The 21,384-nt window shown below is 38.4% G+C and overlaps 1 protein-coding gene across 3 annotated transcripts in view; it reads left to right on the top strand.

The window, feature by feature from the left end:
• The window catches only part of LOC107559622 (amyloid beta A4 precursor protein-binding family B member 2-like), a 29,334-nt gene extending 12,664 nt beyond the window's left edge, over positions 1–16,670 (top strand). The window contains exons 6-11 of one of the 3 annotated variants that reach the window (XM_016243517.1): positions 7,499–7,613; positions 8,080–8,155; positions 8,956–9,036; positions 11,240–11,355; positions 13,039–13,221; positions 15,929–16,670. In XM_016243517.1, coding sequence (XP_016099003.1) covers positions 7,499–7,613; positions 8,080–8,155; positions 8,956–9,036; positions 11,240–11,355; positions 13,039–13,221; positions 15,929–16,084 — 727 coding nt within the window. In that variant the 3' untranslated portion in view covers positions 16,085–16,670. Of the gene's footprint in view, positions 1–7,498; positions 7,614–8,079; positions 8,156–8,952; positions 9,037–11,239; positions 11,356–13,038; positions 13,222–15,928 lie in introns of all 3 variants that reach the window. The other 2 variants (XM_016243516.1, XM_016243518.1) reach the window with 2 other exon arrangements.
• Positions 16,671–21,384: the final 4,714 nt, after the last annotated feature.

The following is a 21,384-nucleotide window of genomic DNA, read 5'->3' as shown; positions in this document are numbered from 1 at the left end:
TATATATATATGTAAATACTAGAAAACACACAAGTTACTAAAACTTTAAAATTTATATTACAATCTAAAATTAAAACCATTTCAAAATATTACTAAAAACTGTAATATAGTATATCTTTTTTGTTTTGCATTGTGACGTTATTTTTGTGTCATTTAACGGATGTTATAGAACATAAACTACACTAATACAAAATATGATCATGCACACTTACTCAGTCAGCACATTTTGTAGTAGAACAGTAGATCATACATGTAGTGCACTAACTCTTATTCAATAATATGGATATAATGTTCAGTTTCTAGCACATACTATGTGCACTACAGTATAACATCATACTACACTGACCAGCTTCATCACAAGACTGTCTCTGTTTGGTGCTACAAAACCCTTCAGCTAAGAAAATCATTAGTTATTATAATTATAAACAAATGAGCTCTAACAAATAGGGTTTGTTGTAACTGCTGCTGTGCATTAATGAGCATTTGTTCTGCTGAAACACAGATTTGTGGACGTGAATAACCCATATCATGTGAGTACAGGATGATGAAGATTTTCATTAAAATCAGCTGCTGTTCTATAACATGATAGTTGACTGTCAGCGATGAAAATGAGCTTCGTTTCATTGAGTTTGATAGTGTGGCTGCAGTACCGGTGCTCACCAGCAGGTGCCGCTGCAGACATAGATTCACTTTGTTATTTATGTGCTAAATTATTTCAGCAACATTTCTATTTTAGTTTAACTTATAATAAAAAAAAAATAATGAAATAATGAAAAAAATGAAAGTAAAAATTCATAAAAATGATAGACATTAAAATGCTCAATTAATGCAAATGTAAAATTATCCAAAATCAGTAAATAGTTTTTTTTTTATTATTATATTTTAAAACTTGTAAAAGTACTATAATAAGAGATGCAGACACATAGAAATGGAGTAGAGATGCTAGAGACCATAAACTTGGTTAAGAAAGGAAAATGGAGAAATATTGTGCATTTCTTTTCCTGCGCTTGTAGAGAAACATCACACACGCACAAATCATAGAGAAAACAGTGCATGCTGTCAGACTGCATTCACAATGACAGCTGATAACTCTTAGATGACGAAGGAGTGCGGTCAGAGAAACATCACACACACACACACACACACACACACACACACACACACACACACACACTCATCACACATACACTCTGTTCTATACAATATGAATGAGTGTATTTCGGTGGATAAAGTCATTGCGCTATATTTGGAGCACTCAGCGTTTTCTGTGTCCGTGCACACGTGGTTTTGAAGCGATGAAGTCACAGCTCTATATATGGAGCTGTGTGAGTGTGTGAGTGAGGGAGTGTGTGAGTGTGTGTGTGTGTGTGTGTGTGGAGTCCTCCCTCTTTTTGTAGCATCTCTGTTTCACACTGATAGTGAAACACATTCTCTTATTTCACCTAATAAACGCTGAAGTGTTTCATTCCCTTTAATTCTCCGAAATACGACACTTTTTCAAATTTGCATGTTTTTTTCTGTTTCTACTCTTTCTTTTCCCTATTTCTTTTTTTTTTTATTTTGCTAATTTATCTGTCTGTGATTTTTTTTAACATTTATATTCCTCTTAATTTTTTGTTTTGTTTCGTTCCATCCTCTGGTTTCCACTTGTTGTCTGTCTGTTGATCGTCCAGCATCCCTTCAGCAGTAGAGAGCGAGAGAGAGAGAGTGTGTGTGTGTGTGTGAGAGAGAGAGCGAGAGAGAGAGAGAGAGTGTGTGTGTGAGAGAGAGAGAGAGAGAGAGTGTGTGTGTGTGTGAGAGAGCGAGTGAGAGCAGGTTGTTGGAGTGTGTTGGGCTCTCAGAGCGGCGTGTGTGTTTGCTGAGGGAGGGACGGATCAGAGACGGAGAGATCAGAGAGTGTGTTTGTGCTGGATGCTGGTCGTCGTGGCGATGGGAGTAATGACCCAGAGTGCAGCTGGATGCTGATGAGTGACATCAGTGTGAGTAACACACTCACACACACACACACACACACACTGCTGCATCGCACTGCTGCTGTTTCCATGCAATCGTTTGTGTGTGTGTGTGTGTGTGTGTGTGTGTGTGTTTAATTTACTTTAAGGATGAAATTGTCTGCTACATTTGGTCTTTTTTGGGTAGAGTCATTATAATTAGTTTTATAGAAAAGTCTATGAAATGTGCTTGTTTAGGCTATATAAACATGAGTGTTTCTATTACGTGTTGGATGCCTTATGGTTTCAGTAACTGATTTTTTTTAGCAAATCTGAGTCCATGCATAATTTTGTGCAAAATTGTGCAAATGCAAGCAGAAATACAAGAAAAAAAATATGCAGAGAAAGAGACACTGTTTGTCTGAGTGTGTAAATGTTTTATGACTTTTGCTGTTCTGCAAATGTGAGCACAATACAGTCAGAGAGAGAGAGAGTGTGTGTGTGTCTCTGAGGGTCTGTATGGAGGTGACAGATATTAATGACATGCTGAAACAATCACAATCTTTTGGGAAAAGGACAGAAAGAGGCAGTGATTGATTGTGTGTGAGAGTGAGTGAGTCGGTGAGTGTGTGTGTGTGTGTGAGAGAGAGAGAGAGTGGGTCTCTCTCTGTGTGTGTGTGTGTGTGAGTGTGAGAGAGAGAGAGAGAGAGAGAGAGAGAGAGAGAGAGAGAGAGAGAGAGTGTGTGTGTGGACTTGTTTTTACTACTTGGTGAGGACCAAAAGACTCCACAAAGATAGTAAAATAAGGAAAGCTTGACCAATTTAAGGACCCCACAAAGACATGATCTTTTATATAAGACTATAACATGACTAAATATACTATCGTCCAAACCTAAACCTACCTGTCACAGAAAACATTCTTATATCTAACATTTTTATTATTATTATTTTTAATATGATGCTTTTGTGGGGTCCAACAAAAGTACACAAGGTAGTATAAACAAGGATGTGTGTGTGTGTAATGATAGTACAATCTGACAAACCAATACCGAACAGATGAAGGTCCAACAGACAAACTGCACAATGAAGGACTAGAGTTTAGCCTGTGCTAAACTCACCGTCACAAAACAAGGGTGTTGCTATGCAGTTACTAGGGTGGTTTAGCTGTATGATGTGGGTGGTTTCTAGACTGTTGTTTGTGGTTTGGGTGGTTGCTAGGGCGTTGCTATGGTGTTTGGTGTGGTGTATATGCTGTTGTTTGTGGTTTGGGTGGTTGTTAAGGTGTTGCTAGTGTGATGAGGCTAGTTGCTAAGGTGTTGCTATGGTGTGGTTTCCAGAGTGTTGGTGGTGGTTTGGGAGGTTTCTAGGTGTTGCTAGTGTGATGTGGCTAGTTGCTAGGGGGTTGCTATGGTGTTTGGTGTGGTTTTCAGCGTGTTGGTGGGGGTTTGGGATGTTTCTAGGTGTCTATGGTGTTTGGTGTGGTTTCCAGGGTGTTGGTGGTGGTTTGGGTGGTTGTTAAGGTGTTGCTAGTGTGATGTGGGTAGTTGCTAAGGTGTTGCTATGGTGTGGTTTCCAGGGTGTTGGTGGTGATTTGGGAGGTTTCTAGGTGTTGCTAGTGTGATGTGGGTAGTTGCTAAAGTGTTGCTATGGTGTTTTGGGTGGAGGCTAGGGTGTTCTGTCTGGTTTCTAGGGTTTTGTTGGTGTTTTGGGTGGTTGCCAAGGTATTCTTTGTGGTTGTTAGGGTGTTGTGGGTGGAAGGGCTGCACAATCAGGGGTAAAAAAGTCTTAATTGCATTTTTTTTCAGATAAAAATTGTGCACTGCAATTCAAAATGTGATTTAAAACTAATTAAAAAAATGTGATGTGGGTGGTTGCTAGGGAGTTTTGGGGGGTTGCTAGGATGTTGCAGGTGGTTACTATGCTGAAAAGAGTGTTCCTCCTTCAGTGTGCATCTGTGAGTGTTTAATTAATTTATGTTTTGTTTTTGTTTTTTTACCTGTTTTAATGCGAAATCTCCTCAACACACATGATGTGAGGAATCATTCATGTCTGGAGCACAAACACTGCACTTACACACTCAGTGATACAGGTTTCAGCGCTGCACTATCAGCACTAGTGAGTGAGGATTGACTTAACGACCAGCACTCATTGGTTTAATATAGGAACAACAGAAGTCAATGCAGGGTCTCATACAGACAGCTTGGTAAACGTGTGTAATGTTCTCATTATAAACAGTGCATTCATTAGTATTTGACAGTGTGAGTTGAACGTATAATGTAGTTCATCATTGTCCTCACAGAGTCCCTTCAGTTTCTGTCTGTGTGTGTGTGTGTGTGTGTGTGTGTGTGTATGTATGTGTGTGCAGACAGACAGAATGGGTTCGTGGTTTCCAGGGTGTTGGTGGTGGTTTGGGTGGTTGTTAAGGTGTTGCTAGTGTGATGTGGGTAGTTGCTAAAGTGTTGCTATGGTGTTTTGGGTGGAGGCTAGGGTGTTCTGTCTGGTTTCTAGGGTTTTGTTGGTGTTTTGGGTGGTTGCCAAGGTATTCTTTGTGGTTGTTAGGGTGTTGTGGGTGGAAGGGCTGCACAATCAGGGGTAAAAAAGTCTTAATTGCATTTTTTTTTCAGATAAAAATTGTGCACTGCAATTCAAAATGTGATTTAAAACTAATTAAAAAAAATGTGATGTGGGTGGTTGCTAGGGAGTTTTGGGTGGTTGCTAGGATGTTGTAGGTGGTTACTATGGTGTTTTGGGTGGAGGCTAGGGTGTTCTGTCTGGTTTCTAGGGTTTTGTTGGTGTTTTGGGTGGTTGCCAAGGTATTCTTTGTGGTTGTTAGGGTGTTGTGGGTGGAAGGGCTGCACAATCAGGGGTAAAAAAGTCTTAATTGCATTTTTGTTCAGATAAAAATTGTGCACTGCAATTCAAAATGTGATTTAAAACTAATTAAAAAAATGTGATGTGGGTGGTTGCTAGGGAGTTTTGGGGGGTTGCTAGGATGTTGCAGGTGGTTACTATGCTGAAAAGAGTGTTCCTCCTTCAGTGTGCATCTGTGAGTGTTTAATTAATTTATGTTTTGTTTTTGTTTTTTTACCTGTTTTAATGCGAAATCTCCTCAACACACATGATGTGAGGAATCATTCATGTCTGGAGCACAAACACTGCACTTACACACTCAGTGATACAGGTTTCAGCGCTGCACTATCAGCACTAGTGAGTGAGGATTGACTTAACGACCAGCACTCATTGGTTTAATATAGGAACAACAGAAGTCAATGCAGGGTCTCATACAGACAGCTTGGTAAACGTGTGTAATGTTCTCATTATAAACAGTGCATTCATTAGTATTTGACAGTGTGAGTTGAACGTATAATGTAGTTCATCATTGTCCTCACAGAGTCCCTTCAGTTTCTGTCTGTGTGTGTGTGTGTGTGTGTGTGTATGTATGTGTGTGCAGACAGACAGAATGGGTTCATTGCTGGGGCTCTGAGACTTCTGAGAAACACACACCTGTGATTTAGCGTGTCAGCTGAAGTCTCTTCATGTGCAGGTAGCAAGTGGAGACGGAGGAGAGTGTGTCAGTATGTTTTACTCAGAACTTCAGTTCATGACGTTTATAGGGAATTCAGTTTTCAGACACATAAAAAGCCACATTCAGACTGCAGCGTTTCTGTCTCGCATTTAAATAAACTCATGAACACGTGATCATCAACCTCCCTCAGCCATCTACTAAAAATATGGACACTGACAATTTAACCGCTTCAGGTTATTATGGTTAACTAAGACTAAACATTTTCTTGACTTGACAAAATAAGTCAAATAAAAAATATATATATATAAAAAACAGTATTTATTTAATATAGTCACCAAGGAAACATTTTTCATTTTATTTAGTTGTACTGATGAACCAACTACAGTGCCTTAGCAACAGCATAGTAACCACCCTAGCAACAATGCAAAACACCTTAATAACACCCTAGTAACCACCCACAGCAGACCAAAATATCACACAGACACTTGCTTTAGGTCATACTGGAGAAAAACACCTAGCAACCACCCTAGCAACACCCTAGACACCACCCAGAGCACCCTAGTAACCACCCACGGCAGACCCGAATATCACAGAGACACTTGCTTCAGACCATACCAGAGAAAAACCCCTAACAACCACCCAAAACACCATAGTAACACCATAGAAACCACCCAGAACAACCACCCACAGCAGACCAGAATATCACACTCGCTTCAGACCATACCAGAGAAAAACACCTAGCAACCACCCAAAACACCCTAGCAACCACCCAAACCAGCCACCAGGGCTGCACAATTAATCAGAATAAAACCGAAAATGAATTTAGTTACTCTTGATGTACTAAAATTACTCTCTTTTGGACTAGCATAATATAATGGAGACGTTTAATCAGCAGCAGTGTGTTTTTGTGTATTTTGTCGAGCGTTTGCTCAGATCGAGCTGCTCTAGACGTCAGAAAGTGTTTGACTGTGTCGAGGTTTGCTGGCGGTCGCCGCAGTACTCTGAATGTCACGAGTGACACTGAAACACGGCCACAAAACCATTAACCTTTACATTCACAACACGCACGTATAGATATTCCTCCAGCTGACGGTTTCTCTCAGGTCTCTGTCTGACGGATGGTTTTCTGCTGGTGTCTCATTAGCTGCTGTCCTGTTCTAATGCCTCACACAATCATGCTGCAAATGCTCTTCAACCTGAACACAATTCATTTTCATTTGTGGACATTTGATGAATTGCATGATGAATCTGTGCGAGGTTCCTGTGGTTGAATTATTTACACTGGCTTTTCCCAAATGTTTTTTTAATCATCTGAACTGCTTTGAGCCAAAATATGTACTTGAAGCCCCCTGAGATTAAAGTTAATATTTTAATAATTTAACACACTCGCTTGTTCACGGCTCTGTGATGTTGGTTATTAATGGTCATGACATGCATGTTTGTTTTTATTTAAAAATGTATTATTTTAATTGTACATTTTTTATTTGATTGATTTTTAATAAGGACTTTATTTTATTTTGATGTTTTTATTGTAATATTTATTTTAAAGCGTTGCATTTGTGATTTAATTGCTTTTTAGTGAGCGTTTTATTTTGATTGTTTTTACATTTAATTCTAATTTTTTATGCATTTTTAGCAAGTGTTTTATATATATATATATATAGTGTTAATTTAAAAATTATCATAATTAGCCTGTTTTGCCTGCTCAATTTGTGAAAATCTGCTCGTAAATGGTGTGATTTTCAGTATAATGTGAAAAAAGTATTTTGTTTAAAAGTTTAAGTTATCTGTATTTCCTACAGATCCTCCATCCGCTGCCTGAGTTAGTTTAACTTAGTTCAACTGTTGACGTGTTTATATCTACTTACATGAATAATAATCTGATTTATTATCATAAACATCTGATGGAAACTCTAGCGCCCCCTTGAGTCCTGTGACAGTAACGCGCGCACTTTGATGTCTGTGTTTCTAGTTTTAAACCTGTTTACTGATTCCTGCTTTACAAACTCAAACACAAAGTGTCTCTCTCGTTTCGTTTCAGGGATTTTGCATATGTGGCCCGTGACAAGAACACGCGTGTGTTGAAATGCCACGTGTTTCAATGTGACAGTCCCGCGGAAAGCGTCGCCAGCAGCCTGAAGCAGATCTGCTCGAAGGTGAGGAGCGAGAATCGAGAAACAATCCGCAGACGTTCACAATCACAGCAAACAAACACTCGCTTCCATACTGACAAATTGAATCACTAGTCGTATATTTATTATCAGGCTCATTAATAATTCATGAGGAAAGAGCCACAGCAACCAATCATCTGTCCGGTTTGATCTGAAGCCTTTTCCGTCGGTCTGTGGAAAGATAAATGTGTCTTCTTAGGGAAAATATCTGTGTTTCTAGTATTTCTTTGCGTCGTGGGTTGCGTGTGTGTGTGTGTGTGTGTGTGTGTTAGTATGCGCCGTCCATCCTCACGTAAAGTTGCCCTCTCAGCACGTCCATCCACAGGCTTTGATTAACATTGAGCTCAGATTTATTGTCTTCAGATTAATGACCCGCAGGAGCAGAGAGACTGACAGGGGGCTGGAGAGGAACTCAGGCTGTTTAACTCAGTCGTGTTGTTTGTTTTCTCAGATTATGGCCGAACGCAGGAGCATCGGTCCCATCGCTGGCTCCTCGTCTCAGCTCAGCTCTGATGTTCCTCTGAGAGGTAAGAGCTTCACACGCGCCGGCAATGATGTTCAGTCACATGACCAATCAAATCTGGACGTTTGAGGATTGTGAGTGACCTGTTTGACTCCAAGGCCCCGTTTGAAGGCCCTCCATGTATAGGCTAAGGTACTTTTGCTGTAATGCAAAGGTTTTTCAAACTTTATTCATAAAGTAATTAAATACATTTCTTTTTCTAACTTTTGCATTTAAAAAAAGTATTGTGCATGTACAATTAAGTAAAAATATAGAAATAATTGAATTCCATAATTCCAGAAGTTTAACTTGAATGTTCTTTTGGATTTGCTCTTTTTATTGCCAGTTAATTTATATAATTTCTCTACTCTTGTGATTACAGGTTTTTATTTATTTTTTTCATAAATAGCAATTTATTTTTATAACTTTTGCATTAGCGCATAACAGTGTTTATTTCAAACTTTATTTGCTAAATAATAATAAAATACATTTCATAATTCCATTGAATGTTCTTCAGGGTTTACACTGTATTTCTAATGAATTTGCATTAATTTTATTTTGTGATTATTACAGTATTTTTTCATAAGTAACAGTTTCTTTTAAGAACTTTTGCGTTCGAGCATAAAAGTTTGTTTTAGAACTGTATTTATAAAAATTTAATAAATTAAAATAACTAAATTCCATAATTCCACATTTTATTTGAATGTTATTCAGAGTTTAGAATGCATTTAGAGCATAGATTCCCTCGCCGGCGCTTGGACCGATGAGTGAAATCTTCTGTGTGATGTTCAGTTCGTGTTTCTCATCGGTGTGTTTCTTCAGTAGAGTTTCCAACACCAAAGACTGACCTACAACACAGTTTCCATGCGTTTTACCTGGGAATGACGTCAGTACTGCGACCTATAGGTAAAACACACACACACACACACACACACACACACAGTGAACTTAATTTGAACAAAAACCAAGGGCGTCCTTATTAAATGAGCCATGTTACTTTGCAACATCAATACTGTTATTCAACTAAACTGATTCAAAAATGAGCTGAATAATGACAGTATTGTCTTCTGTGGAGCTGCTTTACAGCTGAAATTGAAATAGTTTCATAAATTATTAATTTTGAGCACCATTCATTTCCTGTTTATCAATGTCAAGCTGCTTTGAAACAATCTGTATTGCCTAAAACACACTACAGAAATAAATGGAACTACACAAGCAAAAATGCATTCCAATAAGCTTGAGATGCCAGTTATAAAATATACTGATATTATATTAATTACTGAAATGTGTTTCTCACAATTGAGATCCAAAACAAGCCAGATTTATACTCGATTAGATGAAGAAACAGTGAATTTTCTTTGGTTGATTCAGAAGACAAATCTCAGTTTTGAGTAAACGTTGAGTCTTGAATTACACAAATTCACATGTATTGCATATTTTTGTGTTTGTCAAGCTACAATAAAGGTTTTCTGTTTTTTACCTGACTTGTGTCTTTCGAAGTGTTGATTTTGGCAAACTGCATGGAATTCAATATGACTCCAACACAAAAGTTGTAAGCAAGTATTTCGAGCAGTTTGAAAATCAAGTGTGGCTCAAATTGACCCCAACACAAAAGTCCTAAAAAAATCTGCGCAGCCTTTCCAAAACACATCAGTGTGTTGAAACGTTGCATGCACGTTCATGACCCTAAATGAGAAATATTCACCAAGTTTGAAAAATAAATAAATACTTTAACCAGTATTTTAAGCAGTTTGAATATCGAGTGTGGGTCAGACAGACCCCAACAAACTTTGTGCAGCCTTTCCAAAACACATCTCTGTGTTGAAATTTTGCATGTACATTCTTGACCTTAAATGAGAAACATTCACCAAGTTTGAAAAAGAAATAAATACTTTAACCAGTATTTCAAGCAGTTTGAAAATCGAGTGTAGGTCAAATTGACCCCAACACAATGGGAGAAAGCATCACGTCACTGGCTTTGCAGCATGCACTTCTGAGATGAGTCTTGTGCACGTCATGTAATGAGTAGGGCTGGGTATCGAGTTCGATACTTTTTAGGCACCGACCGAAATGCCTCAATACCATCGAGTATCAAAAAACGTCTCGTCGTTCGGTACCGAATTTCGATACCTAAGGAGGAGGAGATAAGTTAATCTCATCAGCGTCAGTGAGCCAATAAACCTGCAGCACTAGCCGGTGTGTTCGACTAGAAGAGGTGCGGCGCAGATTGATCAGTGTTTGACATCCGAGAGAGCGATTCGAAAGCGTATGGAGCAGTCTGCTCTCTTTAGCTCTCGTGGTACTGTAATACACAGATCGGTCTGCGTCAAGCTGAACACAACTACTAGTTTACACCGGTTACACTCAGAGATGTGGTGCACACGACAAACGATCCTCGTCATACTGGCGTTTCCACTGCGTTTCAAGCCGGCTTTCCACTATCTCCGACAAACGACAAGCGAAGAGAGAACACAAGCAGACAGCGCTGGAAGCTGCTAATGCTCAACAGTGGAAAATAAATCGAAATCATGATTCTGTCTGAGCTATGCATTTTAAAACGAACACGCACTAGTGTAAATGTAGCTAACAGATGTGTAAACTGAGCTTTATTAAAACTATTTGCACTGATTTATTGAGTTGGTTACATTTTGTTCCTTTGTGCAGTGGCTCAGGAGATGAGTCTTTGAAACATCAACAAGCTGAAAAATAAAACCAAAGTTTTTTGATTTTTTTAGATAATGTAAATCTTGTTAAAATTGGTTTCATAAAATTGGTATCGAAAAAAGTATCGTTCAGGAACCGGTATCGATATCAAAAATGTTGACATTTGACGTTGACGTTGACATTGACATGACGCCTGTATTGATTGTATTCAAATCAGTCAAGTCAAATTTATTTGTAAAGTGCTTTTCACAATACACATCATTTCAAATCAGCTTGACAAAGTAAATCAGTCACTCTGTGTGCTTCATCTCTGTTTGGATGCTGACAGTCAGACTGATCACTAGGTTTGGGAAGCAAACTCATTTCTACTCGATTCTTTATTTTAACCTTCACCCTGTGTAACTGTAAGGAACTGTAATGTTTTTTCTCAAATGGTGTGTTTCAGGAATGGACATGATAAATGGAGCGATAGACAGTCTGATGGCCGCCGCAGGGAAAGAGGACTGGACCCCTGTCCTGCTCAACGTCGCTGACGCCACAATTACTGTCATCAAAGAAAAGGTGACGCTTTACATTCTTGTGCCAATTTCTACATTTTCTTCTGCCCTGAAATAGTTTGTGCATCAGACACTGTACAGAGACCTCAAACTTCCCACTCAGGCATACACATTCATCAGATTCACATTTTTGCTAAATATTAAAAACAGCAAAAAGCACATTCATTTCCATCTCCGCATAGACGATCATTTACAAACTAATCCTTGGATTTTGTCTGACTGTCATGAAATGTAGTCTAGAGACAAACATTTTTAAAGAAATTGAATTTTGATTGGATACTGATTTAGACAATTCTTACATTTACATTCTTAATACAGTTTAACACATTTACCAAATAATTCATGCAAGTGCTTGTGTTCACTTGAGAAACCTTGCATTCGTTCACAAAAAGCACTGAAATCATTTTTTCTCCCATTTAATTCTTTCCATCCATCATCATGTTCCTTTTTAGGGGCTCTGCAAAATACAGAAAAGTGAAGCATGTTCGAAACGGAAACATTTTGTGAACTAACACACATTTTCTCAAGGGAATGCAAAATCTTAGTGAGTGACTGCAAAAACAGTTTAACACATTTACCATATTCATGTAAGTGCTTTAAAAAAACAAAACATGAGACGGGAGGAAAAAAAAAACGATTTTTGTGAACAAATGCAAAGTTCCTTAAGCGTACACGGTTTCGAAAGCGAAAAGCAAAGTTTCTCAAAAACTAAACTCAGAACATTTTGTGAGCTACACGCTTAAAAATAAAGGTTCTTCAAGCGATGCCATAGAAGAACCATTTTTGGTTCCACAAAGAAGCATTCAGTCAAAGGTTCTTTAAAGAAGCATCTCTTTCTTATCTTTTTATAATCTGAAGAACCTTCTTTCGCCACAAAGAAGCTTTTGTGAAACAGAAAGGTTCTTCAGATGTTAAAGGTTCTTTATGGAACCATTTAGACAAAAAGGTTCTTCTTTGGCATCGTGAAGCACCTTTATTTTTAAGAGTGTAACACAAAGTTTGAGAGTGAACACAAAATGTTTGTAAGTGCATGCAAAAGTTTTGTGACCTAATCGTTTCTTAAAAGGAATGCAAAACTTTTGGGAGCCAACACAAAGTTTCTTGATCGAGCGTGTTGTGAGCAAACAAGTTGTTGTTTTGAGGGCAAATGCGATCTTTCGAGAACAAAACTGTGTCAATTTTACTGAAAGTGCTTTTTTAAAAAAAGCAAAAAACGTGCTTCACTCTTCTGCATTTTATGGAGCCCATAAAGGGAAATGCAATGGAAAAAATTAGTTATGAGGAAAAATTATATTTCAATGCTTTTTGTCATTAAATGTCATCTAGAGACAAAAATGTGTTCAGTTGTTTTGCAGATATAAGCCAGTGTAATTTGGGGTGTGACCCATGAGGACTGATATCCAATAATTTAGATTTATTCACTTACTTCGCAAACATAAATGCCAAGTTTGGCCCTTAAGGATTAATTCACCTGTACATTTTTAGTTTAAAATGTCCAAATGACACAAAACGTGGTCCATATGGACACCAGTAAAATTCACTGCACAGAAGTCAAAACTGTGCGACTCAAGCTCTTCTTTTTCTGCTTGGATCCTGATGAAACATTCACAGGCCTGTGAAAGTAATTCAGAGCTGGTGACATCGGCTAGACAGGTTTATTGCTGTCATTTTTCTTCTGTTCGGACAGGAAGAGGAGGAGCAAGTCATAGTGGAGTGTTGTGTGAGCTTCCTGTCTTTCATGGGCGTGGGGCGTGATGTCCATACGTTTGCGTTCATCATGGACACGGGAAACCAGCACTTCCAGTGTCACGTGTTCTGGTGCGAACCCAATGCGGGAAGCGTGTCGGAGGCCGTGCAGTCGGCCTGTGTGGTGAGTGACAGTACTTTATGCGAACACAAGGTTTCCAGAGGGCACGCAAAAGTTGAAAGCAAACACAAAAATCTCTCAAGAGAACGCAAGCAAAAGTTTCTTGAGCAAATGCAAACATTTTATGAGTTAAAAGTTTTGGGAGCGAACTCGAAGTGTTGTGAGAAAACTATCATTGCGTGAGCTAACAAAACATTTGCAAACAAATGTAAATTTTCTTGCATGAACAAATATTTTGAGCGAATGCAACAGTTTGAGAGCAAACACAAAAATCTCTCAAGAGAACGCAAGCAAAAGTTTCTTGAGCAAATGCAAACATTTTATGAGTTAAAAGTTTTGGGAGCGAACTCGAAGTGTTGTGAGAAAACTATCATTGCGTGAGCTAACAAAACATTTGCAAACAAATGTAAATTTTCTTGCATGAACAAATATTTTGAGCGAATTTGAGTGAATGCAACAGTTTGAGAGCAAACACAAAAGTAAGTGAATACAGTAGTTTTGCAAACACAAGCTAACAAAAGTTTTGTGAGTAAAACTCAAAGTTTGAGGGAACGCATGTTTTGATAGCAAACAGCTTTCTCGAGGGAAAGCAAAAATTGAGACTAAACCCAAAATTTCTTAAGGGAATATTTTGTGAGCTAACAAAAGTTTTGTGAGCTAGTGCAAAGTGTTGTGAGAAAAAACAAATACAATTTGTGAGCTTACAAACGTTTGAGCGAATGCAGAAGTTTTTCAAACAAACTATTTCTTTAGGTAATGCAAATGTTTGCAAGTGAACAAAGTTTCTTGAATGAATGCGAATGCTGTGAGAAACATTGAGATCAAACTCAAAGTTTGAGGGAACGCATGTTTTGATAAGCAAACGCAAAGTTTCTCGAATGTAAAAATTGAGACTGAATGCAAAGTTTCTCAGGGAAACATTTTGTGAGCTTAGAAAAGTGTTCTGAATGAACGCAGAGTTTTTTGATTGAACTCAGAAGAACAGTTTCTAACAGAATTTTTGGCGAATGCAGAACTTAAGCGAACGCAAACATTTGAGTTAAAGGTTTTTAAAGCAAATACAAAATGTTTGTGGATGAATACAAATAAATACAATAAATGCATACATTAAGATCTACCAGAAAAGATTTTAGGGAACACAACAATTGAGACTGAATGCAAAGCTTCTCAAGGGAACATTGTGTGAGCAAACAGTTTCTTGAGTGATCACAAACGTTGTAATATTACAAAAGTTTTTTGTGCAAACGCAAAGTGTTGTGAGGGAACGCAAAAGTTTGGGCGAATGCAAGCATGTTAGCTAACAAACGTTTTGTGAGCAAAGTTTGAGGCAGTCCACTTGTTTTGAGAGCAAATGAAATGGTTAGAAAGCAAAAGCAAACATGTTAGCTAACAAATGTTTGAGCGAATTTAAAGTTTGAAAGAATACATATGTTTGGAGAGTAAACGCAAAGATTGTGTGAAAACAAGGTTTCTTGAGTAAACGCAAACCTAACATTTTTTGTTAACTCAACAAAACTCGTTCGCTTAAAGGGGTCATATGATGCTGCTAAAAAGAACATTATTTTGTGTATTTGGTGTAATGCAATGTGTTTATGCGGTTTAAAGAAAAAAAACACATTATTTTAGCACGGATCAGCTCCAGGCATGACGAAGCGGATATCGTCCTCTTTTGGAAGACCAAACAAAGTAGTTTCGCTTTCACAACGAAAAACACAGCGGCCTAGCGTGAGCGAAAGCCCCGGCTTAGCGTGAGCTGAAGCCGGACAAGAGTGAGCTGAGGTGGCGGGGTCGAGGACGGCGGTCCCGGCGAAGGAGCGGTGAAAGCCGATCCGGCGATCCACAGCACTAAGTTGATGTATTTCCTCAGCGACCAGCACGGATCAGCTCTAGGCATGACGAAGCGGATATCGTCCTCTTTTGGAAGACCAAACAAAGTAGTTTCGCTTTCACAACGAAACACACAGCGTCTTCACGACATGGCTGCAGCAACAATACTACAGCGAGAATAAAAGTTACGCCTTCTTTCTTTGCATGAACATTTGGGCAGCGTTATGCAAATCTTCCCACATAGTGAGGTAGATATGTGGGGGCGTGTTAGAATGAGGCGTTTTAGGGGGCGTGGCTGACTCTGAACTTTTATAAAGAATATCTCTTTGGATTTGAGACTTTAGTCTTTGCAACTTTACAGATCTTCTTTATGCACCAAGAGCTTGTAACACTCCAAAGAGAAAGGAAAAAATGAAATCGCATCATATGTCCCCTTTAAGAAATTTTGCATTAGGCAAAAACGTTTGTTAGCTCACACAATGCTTGTGTTTGCTGCAAGCAACTTTTGCTTTCATTCACAAATGTTTTGTGTCCCCTCGAGAAACTTTGCGTTCGCACTCAAATCTTTTGCGTTCCCTTGAAACACTGGTGTTGGCTAACAAAATGTCTCCAATAAATTTTGCATTCAAAGTCTCAAAATGTTTGCGTTTACTCACAAAAAATTGTCAGCTCACATTTCCATTCGCTCAAGAAACTTTGTTCACACAACTTGTGTTCCCTCATAAAACGTTTAATTCAAAATTAGTTTTCGTTTTTAGATGAACAACGAGTTTACTTTCTGGTGTGAGCGACAGCATGCCACAGATTCTGTACATAAAGTGTTAAGTTGTAGAGTGAAGTGTATCGTACATCGTTTATGGGTTAAATCTGTGTTTTTCTCTAGTTGCGGTTTCAGAAGTGTCTGGGGAAGACCGGCTCCTTGACTCCGCCCCCTACCGACTCCGTCACCCGCCGCGTAACGTCCAGCGTCAAGCGTGGCGTCCAATCAATTATAGACACTCTGAAAAAGAAGCCCGCACCCGAGGTTCCCCACCAATGACGGAACAGAACGGCTGTGACGGACTGCAGGGGTATGTGTGTGTATTTACTGATGCAAACGAGAAGAGAAACACAGGCCGACATAACAAAAAAAGACAAGCGAGATGAATGAGAGGATGTCGGCGCTGAATGAAGCATGCGTCTGCCTTACACTAACACATTCTCACTCAAGTATTTCGAGGGCGTCAGTGTTCATGTCGCACTGATCTCGTCACGCTCAGATCAATGCAAGTCTTCACGCGCGTGGCCTTGGTTCAAGCCACAGTGCGTTTCATTTCAAACCACCCCGCTCCTTCACACACTCGGGAAATTGGATCCTTTGAAAATATTTATTTTCCCAAGAAATTTAGAGTGGATTTTTTATCATCATATCACAATGTTCAGTGGGAATATTGTAATACATCAGAGTTTGTCTGTAACATCTGCTCAGTCGGATTCTGTAATGAAGAGCGGAACTGGGGTTTGATCACACAAACATACTCCTTTAGTTAAACACCAAGGCCTGAAAGAAGTCCCTGCGCAAGTACGCAAACAGAGACGCGCATCTGTGACCCTGGACCACAAAACCAGTCTTTTCCTTAATTTTTGGAAATTGATATGTATGCATAGTCTGAAAGCTGAATAAATAAGCTTTCCATTGATGTATGGTTTGTTAGGATAGGACAATATTTGGCCGAAATACAACTATTTGGAAATCTGGAATCTGAGGGTGCAAAAAAATCTAAATATTGAGAAAATCATCTTTAAAGTTGTCCAAATGAAGAAGTTCTTAGCAATGCATATTACTAATCAAAAATTAAGTTTTGGTATATTTACGATTGGAAATTGACTAAATATCTTCATGGAACATGATCTTTACTTAATATCCTAATGATTTTTTGGCATAAAAGAAAAATCTATAATTTTGTCCCATACAATGTATTGTTGGCTATTGCTACAAATATCCCCCAGCGACTTAACACTGCTTTTGTGCTGCAGGGTTACAAATGTGTTATGCTTTTGTACAAACTCTGAGTGCTCCTGTGGCAATGAAAGACCTCAGTATTCAAAAGAAGCTCCTTCAAATGTATAAATTACATGAAACCAGATGTTTTTATTCAGATGTCCAGCTAAAGATAGTCTGTGTTATGTGTGAATTTTTTTTTTTATGAAATAGTTAAGCAGTTTGAACCTTTAGACAATGTATATATATATATTAAAAAGTTTCCATGTGTGTTTTAAGTTGAGTATCATATATTTGCTCCATCAGGCTTTTATGGCTCATATAGTCTGATAGAGTGAGAATATGAAGTTAAAACAGCTTGTGATGCTTCTGCTGCTTGTGCTGTAAATCAATGAGATCTTTATAACAGTAGAGCAGATACTGACATAAACTGATCTAAACATCAGAGGTGGCTCTGTATCTCCAGTAATCTGTCTCAGTAAGATGAGAGTGAAATGCTCCAAACATATAACACAGTGATTGAGAGCTGAAGAAATAAAGGCTCCTCAGAAGATGTGAGATGTTCTGGAGGCTTGTGAAGATCATTCCTCCGCTGAGGAACAGTGAAAGTAAAGCTTCTGGAAACAAACGCTCCTCAAAAGATCCTGAGGATCAGATTTGAGACTCTAAAACATGATTGATGGAGAATCAAGTAAAGCTGAGCTGCTTCAGTCCAGTAAGTGTTCATCTGGAGATATTACTGCAGTTATTCTGACCTTTACTTGATCAAAATCAGCAAAGATTTGACAGCAGAAAGACACTGAAGCACCAGCTGAAGCCAATTACACTAAAAGAGCTTTGACTGGATAAAAAAAAAATCTAAACTGTCAATCAGACGAAAGAAGGCGTGGAGGAGATTAACAAAATACATATAATGTTGAACTTTTACTAGATAATGAAACCGCTTCACAATATCTATGTTGATTCAACCTTGATCAATACCATTGAAATGCCGAGACGAAAAAACTCTTATTTTGGTGTGTTGGTGACATTTTCACAATTGCATCTCAAATGTTAAAATAAAGTCCCTTGGTTATTTTTTCATTAAGTATTCCACATGTGAAAGTAAAATGGTATGCAAACCATCTTGACTCAACCTTACGAAGCAACATACTCTTAAAACGGTTTCTTCACCATGACTCCTTGAGAAACCGTAGAGGACGTCGATTTACACTAACGCCCGCCGTGCTGAAGATGCAAAACATACTTGCATTGCATTATGAATAGTGGAATGCAGTGATGCATGACCGGAGCTTGCTTTGCTAAGAGATTTTGCGTACTTGCATAGAGCGTTTCAGGCTTTCACATACATGAGGAGTCTCTGCTAGAGCAGAAGCTTCAGATGTCAAACAAACACAGGAACGTTATTCCTCACAAAGTGGTATTTAAAACCAGATCGACCACTAAGACACAAATTTTTACACCATATTAATGTACCATGTTGTGGAAATAAATTACATCAAAACAAAAGTGTCTCTCCGTGTTTTATTTGCATGTAAATTCAAGTGACATTGGAAAATATGCATGTTTTGTTTTGATGGCAGTGACACTCAAGTCTAGTAATAATGAGTTAGTTGTGCTCTTGTACGGTAGGAACTGGAGAAAGGGGTGTGGTTGCGGGCGGGGCCTGTCCTGGAAGAACCGCCCTGAGAGGGACGTCGAGGACTCGAGGGTTTATCTGTGGAGATACAGAAGTAAACAGGACATTTGTTCGTTTTCCTAAGTAGTCTTCTCATCAGGATTAACAATCAAATCAAGCTAAAGTGAATGTTATGACATGTATTGGTTAAATTGAAGTAACCATAGCGTGATGGACCCCGAGGCCCCTGAGTTCTGCCGTTCTGTTGAGTCGGTGTCGGCTCAGAGCTGCATCCTTTCATCTCACGTTTCACAAATTCCGCCACGCGTGATTGGTCACTCTGTATGGCGTGTCTTCACAGAGTGTTTTTGATTGGCAGGTGTCCTGCAGGACCGTCGGCCTCGGCCTTCTTTCTTCATTGGCTGGTTTGGGTGGAGGCCGTCTAACAAGCCTCCTTCCCTATTAATATAATAGACCTAATATTACCACCCAAGCAAACAAAAATATTTCTTAATCAGTGGAAACAGTTATAGTGTATTCTATCGCAATTAGCGATTGCGTTCAGTCAATAAATATCGGATGTAGTTCTTAATTTGTTTGAGAACTGAGAAAGACCGTTCTATATAGGCGCGGCGTCGTGGCCGCATAACCACTTTGGGAGTGCATTATTTCTCTAATAATTTTAATGGCCTGGAGTCACAATCACACATCAAGACATCGTTCAGATGATTTGTTTCAAGACATTTGACATGTTTCCATCCTGAAATCTCGTGTGTGTTGAACTAAATTTTTGCGCACCTCATCTAAAACGTTCCGTTGCAAATTTCAAAACGTCATTTTAGAGCTAATAATGCATGCGAATCTAATGCGGTTATTAGAGAGAGAGAGAGAGAGAGAGAGAGAGAGAGAGAGATTAAGCGCATGTGAATACCTGCGTCTGTGCGTCTCAGCAGTATTCAGCAGCAGCGTCTACTAATAGCGAATCTTTAAGTTAAACTGCTTCAAGAACCTCGCTACTGAGAAATGTCATGTAGCTTTTCAGCTGCGGAACTATTTTACTGATAAATTCGCGGTGCAGCGCTGACAAGAAGTTTCTGTTCGCGTCTCCATTTAAAACTTTAAACGCAAAAATAAATAAATAAACAAAATAAACAAATAAAATAAAAAATTAATAAAAAACAAAATTATACATATATATATATATAATAATAAATGGAGAAATGCATATCTAAAACGGTGAATCAGTTGAACTGTGGGGAAATGCTTCCTAAAATACTTTTGTACTTTATTTTTAAAAACATTTTTTAGAACTACATTTATAAAAAAAAATATATAATATATATATATATTTTTTAAATATACACATTTTAATTTTCATAAAACTTTGTATATTTTAAAATGCATAAAATAAAAAATTGCCCAACTAAAACTAAACTTAAATGAGGTCTTGTCTTTGTGAAGCATGTTGGATCAGCGTGTGTGTGTTTCTTACAGGGTCACTGCTGTCTCAGCACCTCACACACACACACTTGCGGTGAATAATTCAGCTGGTGTGTGTGTGTGTGTGTTTGAGGACGTGAGGTTTTGCCCCGTTGATGCTAACACATGCAGACATGAGGGCTGAATTATTCAATACGTCCTGCACTCTTCCTCCTCCTCATCATCACACATTTATTGCCCATCCTGTGGTTCTGATGCGGTCCGGCCCCAGATTACGCTCATCGTGTTTGTCCTTTAGCTGAACATGAGGTCAGACACTGAAACGGACCCTCATGAGTGACCGATGTGAAACAAGAAATGAGATGCAAACGCGCCAATCTTTCGTCTGAAGACTTTATTAGTCCCAGATGCGACCGCACAGATGCATCATAAAGCCGCGTGTTACGGGAGGAGGGTAATATTCCCACACAAGTCTAATAGCCTTTTTATGAGACCCTTTTAAGCGAACGACTATGATCTTTATTAGTGGCTTTTATTGATCATGGCGGCTTGATGATGTTTTCCTGACTGTCAGCGCAGAAATAAATATGACAGATCACTGTAATCTAACTCATCGTATATGAAACCTATACATCATGTCGTTTACTGGAGTTTAACTTTGATCCAGCAGGAAGCTCTTCTCTCTTTCTCTGTCTCTCTGCGGTGTTATTTTTAGCTGCAGATGAAAGCAGAGGGAGGGAGAGACGGGATTCCTCAACAGACACAGCAGAATTAGTCAATGAGAACATAGAGCATCTCCATCAATCCCCAGAGAAACTCCCAGCATGCTTTGAGCATCAACTAGCAAAACAACATCTCACACAAAAACAACCAGCCTGAAAGCATTATATCTGCTCCAGCTCACAGACTCACTCCATCCATTTATTTTATTTTCTTTTTTTTAAATTATTATACACACACACACACACACACACACACACACACACACGCACACAGAAAAATAAAAAATTTAGGCTTGAAAATATTTAAGGAATATAAACTAAAAAAACATTTTATTATTATTATTTTTAATTATTACACACACACACACACACACACACACACACACAACAGGCTTGAAAATATTTCAGGAATATAAACAAAATTTAAACATTTTAGTTATTTTACTATTATTTTTGGCTTTGTGTAGTTTTAAAATCAAAATAAATAAATAGTTCAAAATATTATATAAAAATGTAAAAAAAAAAAAAAAAAACAGGGGTAAAAAAATATTTCAAGAAAATAAATTTTCAAATATTTA

This window comes from Sinocyclocheilus grahami, unplaced genomic scaffold, assembly GCF_001515645.1.
Source record: "Sinocyclocheilus grahami isolate Dianchi unplaced genomic scaffold, SAMN03320097.WGS_v1.1 scaffold692.1, whole genome shotgun sequence".
Classification (NCBI taxonomy): Eukaryota; Metazoa; Chordata; class Actinopteri; order Cypriniformes; family Cyprinidae; genus Sinocyclocheilus; species Sinocyclocheilus grahami.
Note: the sequence above shows the minus strand (reverse complement) of the source record. Positions and strands in the feature narration are given on the sequence as shown.